The sequence below is a fragment of the Siphateles boraxobius genome, unplaced genomic scaffold (assembly GCF_051911475.1).
Source record: "Siphateles boraxobius isolate OS27281-9 unplaced genomic scaffold, OSU_SipBor_1 8, whole genome shotgun sequence".
NCBI lineage: Eukaryota > Metazoa > Chordata > Actinopteri > Cypriniformes > Leuciscidae > Siphateles > Siphateles boraxobius.
In genome coordinates, this window is record NW_027509208.1 from 25,104,001 (window position 1) to 25,110,000 (window position 6,000).

The 6,000-nt window shown below is 37.0% G+C and overlaps 1 protein-coding gene across 30 annotated transcripts in view; it reads left to right on the plus strand.

Annotated features, from left to right (window-relative positions):
• Nucleotides 1-6,000, plus strand: part of nrxn3b (neurexin 3b) — a 623,191-nt gene that overhangs the window by 262,928 nt on the left and 354,263 nt on the right. For 21 of the 30 annotated variants that reach the window (XM_077219935.1, XM_077219934.1, XM_077219943.1 and 18 more), the window contains 3 exons: nucleotides 1,148-1,338; nucleotides 1,434-1,607; nucleotides 4,774-4,893. In XM_077219935.1, coding sequence (XP_077076050.1) covers nucleotides 1,148-1,338; nucleotides 1,434-1,607; nucleotides 4,774-4,893 — 485 coding nt within the window. Of the gene's footprint in view, nucleotides 1-1,147; nucleotides 1,339-1,433; nucleotides 1,608-2,053; nucleotides 2,081-4,773; nucleotides 4,894-6,000 lie in introns of all 30 variants that reach the window. The other 9 variants (XR_013199929.1, XM_077219926.1, XM_077219922.1 and 6 more) reach the window with 1 other exon arrangement.

Sequence of the window (6,000 nt, forward strand, 5' to 3'; positions counted from 1 at the left end):
AAACTTTGGTTTTTCAGTCTCAAGAAGGTGGATTGGTTTTTAGCGGGTTTCATTCTGGGTTTGAGACCAATCAGTACAGTACAGTGAACTGGACCTTCAGTGTACAGTCAGTGACATGTATCTGATGCATTAAAGCCAATCCCCCTGTATTTCTGACTTCAAATTAAAGCAGTTTAGAGTGAAAGAATTTTAGAGACAAATTTACTTGTGAATTGGCTGTTTGCTGCACTTTTAGGTCATCAAATCCAGAAGAGATAAAATCTACTAATTGGCATTTACTGTGTCTATATACACTTATGATTCTTCTCATGCAGTTTTAGTTTCAAATTAATGGAGGTTGATAGTGATACTTACACTAAATTGATGCCAAGAAAATCAGTTTCAGGGAACCCATGGAAACAGACATGTTGGAAGTGAGACTACACTGCCACCTGGTGAGCAAGTGGGAAACTGTTTGTTGCTAATGGACAACCAAGTCCTGCAGTGGTACTTCTGAGTAAAAAAAACTCATAAAATATGTATCTGGAGTAATAAGGTCGTTAATTTTTAACTGTTGCAAATTAGCAACGCCTGCTTAAAGAAGGTTGAATTTATATGGATTTGGCAGCTCTAAACCTACTCTAAAATTCACAGTTTGTTCAACTTGCTTCATGCAAAAGACAAAGAACACTAGAAACATTTTCTTAATCAGTTTTTTTTGTTTTTGTTTGTTTGTCTTGTTTTCCAGTGAATATATACATAAGCATATATTAATATAATAACTAATCAACAAGAAAAACTACAAAGGACTGATAAAAGTCCACACAAGACAGGGAAACATAGGCTTAGATTGTGACATGAATGGTTAGCCTTGTCCATCTAAATGCTTGATCCTCTTGGTCTGTGGCCTGTCCTCTAGTAGAATATAAAACCTCTGCCTCTTTAAAACGAGTGTCCACTCTTATGGTCATCTGATAGAGAGCCTCTCAGTTGATCATCTGAGTTTGCTTCTGTGTGTACTTAGGCTGAGTATTCTTCAGTGAAGTGCACTTGGATGGATTTGGGACGTGGAGCTAAGTGTGTGTGTGTGTGTGTGTGTGTGTGTGTGTGTGTGTGTGTGTGTGTGTGTGTGTGTGTGTGTGTGTGTGTGTGTGTGTGTGTTTGTCAGGTATATCCACTATGTGTTTGACCTGGGAAACGGGCCGAGTCTTCTGAAGGGAAACAGCGACAGTCCTCTTAACGACAACCAGTGGCACAATGTGGTGATCACTCGAGACGCCAGCAACACACACACGTTAAAGGTGGACGCCAAGTCTGTCAGCCAGGTGGTCAACGGAGCCAAAAATCTGGACCTGAAAGGTCAGCTTGACCTTTTTATGACATTTTTGATTGTACGTTTGACATTTTAAATATCAAAACATGTATTGGAGTCGTCCTGTTCCACTCTTTTGCAGGTGATCTGTTTGTGGCCGGTCTAGGGCCCAACATGTACCAGATCCTGCCGAAGCTGGTGGTGTCTCGCGAGGGTTTCCAGGGCTGCTTAGCGTCCATGGATCTCAACGGCCGTCTGCCAGACCTTATCAATGACGCTCTGTTCCGCAGCGGGCAGATCGAACGGGGCTGTGAAGGTATATGTGATTCATCACACCTCATTGTGAGAAATTACAGTGTTTAAACCGTTCAATTCAAAACTGATTTAACCTGTTTTTGTCTTTCTAAATCGTATATATTAGTCCGATGTTTGCAATGTATTGATTGTTTTATTTAACTCTTGTTCTGCTGATAAACTGAGTGCCTCTGTAACCACTAGATGGCGCCTTAACCAAAGGCCTGTTAACAGTAGTTACCAGTAATGTATGATGTATCCACAATATTCTTATTACAGATTTGAATGAGATACATTTGTTTAACTGTAGAAAATAATTTTAATTACCTCATCATTATCCCTGCCTTACTAAACTCTTACTCTCTCTTTATCCTTCATAAATTTTTCCTCTCTCTCTCGGCTGACCTTCCACCACTAACCAATCCTTTTTTATGATTCAATTCTTTCTGAAATTTCCTGCTAACAAAGTTGGTTTCACCAAAGCTGACCTGCAAGGTAGAGGGTTTGACCTTTTCACCTCATTCACATACACCTGGCTGAAAGTTGCACTGAGCTTTAGCATTAATGTTTCTCCACAAAACAAATACTAAAACACCGGAACATGATCAAATGCTATCTATCTATCTATCTATCTATCTATCTATCTATCTATCTATCTATCTATCTATCTATCTATCTATCTATCTATCTATCTATCTATCTGTCTGTCTGTCTGTCTATCTGTCTATCTATCTATCTATCTATCTATCTATCTATCTATCTATCTATCTATCTATCTATCTATCTATCTGTCTGTCTGTCTGTCTGTCTGTCTATCTATCTATCTATCTATCTATCTATCTATCTGTCTGTCTGTCTGTATGCGTGTCTGTCTGTCTGTGTGTCTGTTTGTCTGTCTATTATCTATCTATCTACCTATCTCTATCTATCTATATATCTGTCTGTCTGTCTGTTATCTGTCTGTCTATCTATCTATCTATCTATCTATCTATCTATCTATCTATCTATCTATCTGTCTGTTATCTGTCTGTCTGTCTATCTATCTATCTATCTATCTATCTATCTATCTATCTATCTATCTATCTATCTATCTATCTATCTATCTATCTATCTATCTATCTATCTATATCTATTTATCGAGTTGCAGCATTTCTACATTTATTTAATCGCTGACCCATGCTTAGGTGAACTAAGAATAAATCCAAACCATATAAATATCCTCCTTAAGAACCTTCTAGCTCAAAGCTTTCCACTGAAGGCACATCAAAATCGAGACATTGTTTAGTGCCCCGCTGTTCTACGGCAATTGGCCACAATTCTCTCCCTTACTGAAACATTTTAATGGATGTTTTGGCAATTACTCATTTATATTGTGTTGAGTGAATCCAAGAGTTCTTCAGTAGGGGAATCATTAGAGACGGAAACCAGCAAGAGAAAAGAAAGAATTCTTCCATTGCTTCCCCGACTCAATAAAAGCACTTTCAGCCAGAGGACACTTTCATACATCCGTACTCAGGGCTTCGCTCTTTGTTTTGAATGCATGTTTTTTTCTGTTTGGTTTCTTTTGTTGGTGATCTGAGATGCTGGAATTGGCCTGTCAGTATGGCTTGAATGAATTTGGATAGAGGGTAAACAGAATTGTTTGCATTCCTTAAGTAATTGTCTATAATGAAGTGTGGAATGTGAACACAATTTGAAAAGTGAAATGTGAGTAGATGGTGTATTCACATTGCATATCACTTTTTTCTTATTTTTCTTTTTTTCTAGCAGTGTTCAGCATTTCTGTTTTTTTGTGTCTTGAAATGGATTTGTCCACTTGATATATGAGATATATTTGAGATATTTGTCACTGCTAAAAAAAAAAACATTTTCTTAATCAGTTTTTTTGTTTTTGTTTGTTTGTCTTGTTTTCCAGTGAATATATACATAAGCATAAAATAGTATACTTGTTTAAGATATTAATACATGCTTCTGGTTAATATACTTTGATTTAAGTTTATTTTTCTTACTATATTTTAAATTTGGTTGTTGGTATAAACCTTACCATAAGCATTACTGGGGGAAGTGTGGGAACTGTTGGAATGTCACACAATGGCAAAGGATTAGCTCATCAATATTGTGTAGATTATACACAGTCAGAGAAAAAACTTTGCAGGAACCTTGTTTTTGTTATGCCATTCTCAAACTTTGAGTCAATTGCATTTCTAGGTTGCTCTGGCTCATGCATCATTTTAGATTCAGGTACAATTCTCACTATAAACTAACTATTAATTATGACTTTTGCCTCAATAAACTCCTAATTACTGCTTATTAATAGTAAGTAAAGTAGTTGTTACGTGTAGGTATTGGGTAGGATTAAGAGATGGATAATATGGTCATGCAGAATAAGACATTAATATGTGCTTTATAGGTACTAATAAACATCCAATATCCCTGTCATATGCATGCTAATGAGCAACTAGTTAATAGCAAAATTCTAAAAATAGCAAAAAACTATTTACATTTTACCATACTTCTGTCACAGCGGGATCATGCAAGATAATGAGGCAAGGCAAGGTCTAATTGCACCACATTAATATTAAAAAAAGACAATAAACCAACAACATAATTCACAAACAACAACAGATAATAAACTGAATGAAGTAATGACCTAAAAAAGAAACGGGTGTGAGTAATCAAAAATCATGGTAACCAATGATGAAAATTAAACTGAAACAATAAAAGAATGTGACAACTTCAGCTATTGTCACGTTTTTATGCTTATATTAAATCTGATAATTACACTGTAAAATAAAACACCTTAAAATAAAGTGTAATCAATTTACTGTATCAAACAAAACTTGCCAATGATGCTAGAAAAAAGTGCAAATCCCTCTCTGCCTAAAATAATTTATCTGGTTTTAAGGACATTTAAATATTTTTACTGGAGAAACAAGACCAACATACTGATTTTTTTTTGTTTTTTTTTTGTTGTTTTTTGTTTACTTGTCTGAATGCTCCACCTCTACTACAGTGTGATTCAGTATTCAGGACGGATACGCCACCATGAATCTGTTTACCCAGCGTTGATGCTGACCCGTGAATGACCTTGCATGCATGCTGGTCTTGCTGTGCTGCCTTTGACAGAGATGCCTGCTGAAATGTGTCATTACTTTTGACTCACGCTGTTCCTGTCTTCTCCACATCAGGGCCCAGCACTACATGCCAGGAGGATTCGTGCGCCAACATGGGTGTGTGCATCCAGCAGTGGGAGAACTTCACCTGTGACTGCTCCATGACCTCGTACTCCGGCACCCAGTGCAACGACCGTGAGTGACCCGATTTCACTTTCCTAAAGCTGGTTGTAGCATCACACGCATGAAGATAAACAGTTTCTGGGGTAAGGGGATTTGAACAGATTTTCTCTACACGATTATCGCGGGCCAATCAGCAGTACTGGGCATTGAAGAAAGACTGTAGAAAGAGAGATGGCTGAGAGACATTACAAAAGAGAAAGGTCATAGGAATATCATTGGAAAAAGAAGAGTTATGATCAGGCAAGAGCTTTAGGACCTGTGTTAATATTAGAAAAGCTTTCCAGCGCTGGAGAGACTGAAGCAGGAAGGCCTGAAAACGGGCGCCGAGGTTGAGTTGTTTCTGCTCCATACATGAGTAACATTGGCTTTGCTGTATTTCACAGAACCAAGATATGCTGTTGTTGTAATCTGAGCTCTAGTAACAGGACAGTTTGCTGCTGCTGTTGGAGACTAACAGCCAACTCTTGCTTTTATGTACTCTTGTGGACTGTTCATTTTTTGTTCTTCCTTGTCGTTGTTCATCATCTTAAGTTTTATTTTTCACTTAAGCATTATTTAAGCATTAAGCATTATTTTGCTTCTCTTCAACTATGATAAAGAGACATCCAATCTTGCATTGCATGTTTTTGCATTTTTGGGGGTGGAGCAATGAAGGGAGGGGTGTGTTTGTTTGGGTTGATTTCAAATGTCAATAGTGTTTCTCAGCAAGTGCACCTTTAAGTGCAAGTTTTAAAGCACCGAACTTTCACATACATAACATTATAATGAGAATACTATTGTAATGGCATGTTCTTTGTGCTTCAGTTGCTTGTGTTAACGGGAATTATGCATCTGACTAGCAACTCAAGTTCATTTTTTGGCGTCCTTTTGTGCAGATGCTTATGTTTTTGTTTTGTTGCCCAAAATTCTGTGATTGGTTGAATGAATAAAAATAAGTGGTTGAATGTAATAGGGTCTGAACCATTAAAAAGACCCATTTGACAAGTGCTTTATGATGATTTCATAGTGAAACAGGAACATTTTTATATATTCTATTTCAGATGCACCCATAGTATCAGTGTGGCGTTTTTTGATTTTGTGTGCTATTAATAATTTTGAAGTTTCTGTGCTTTTTAGTGT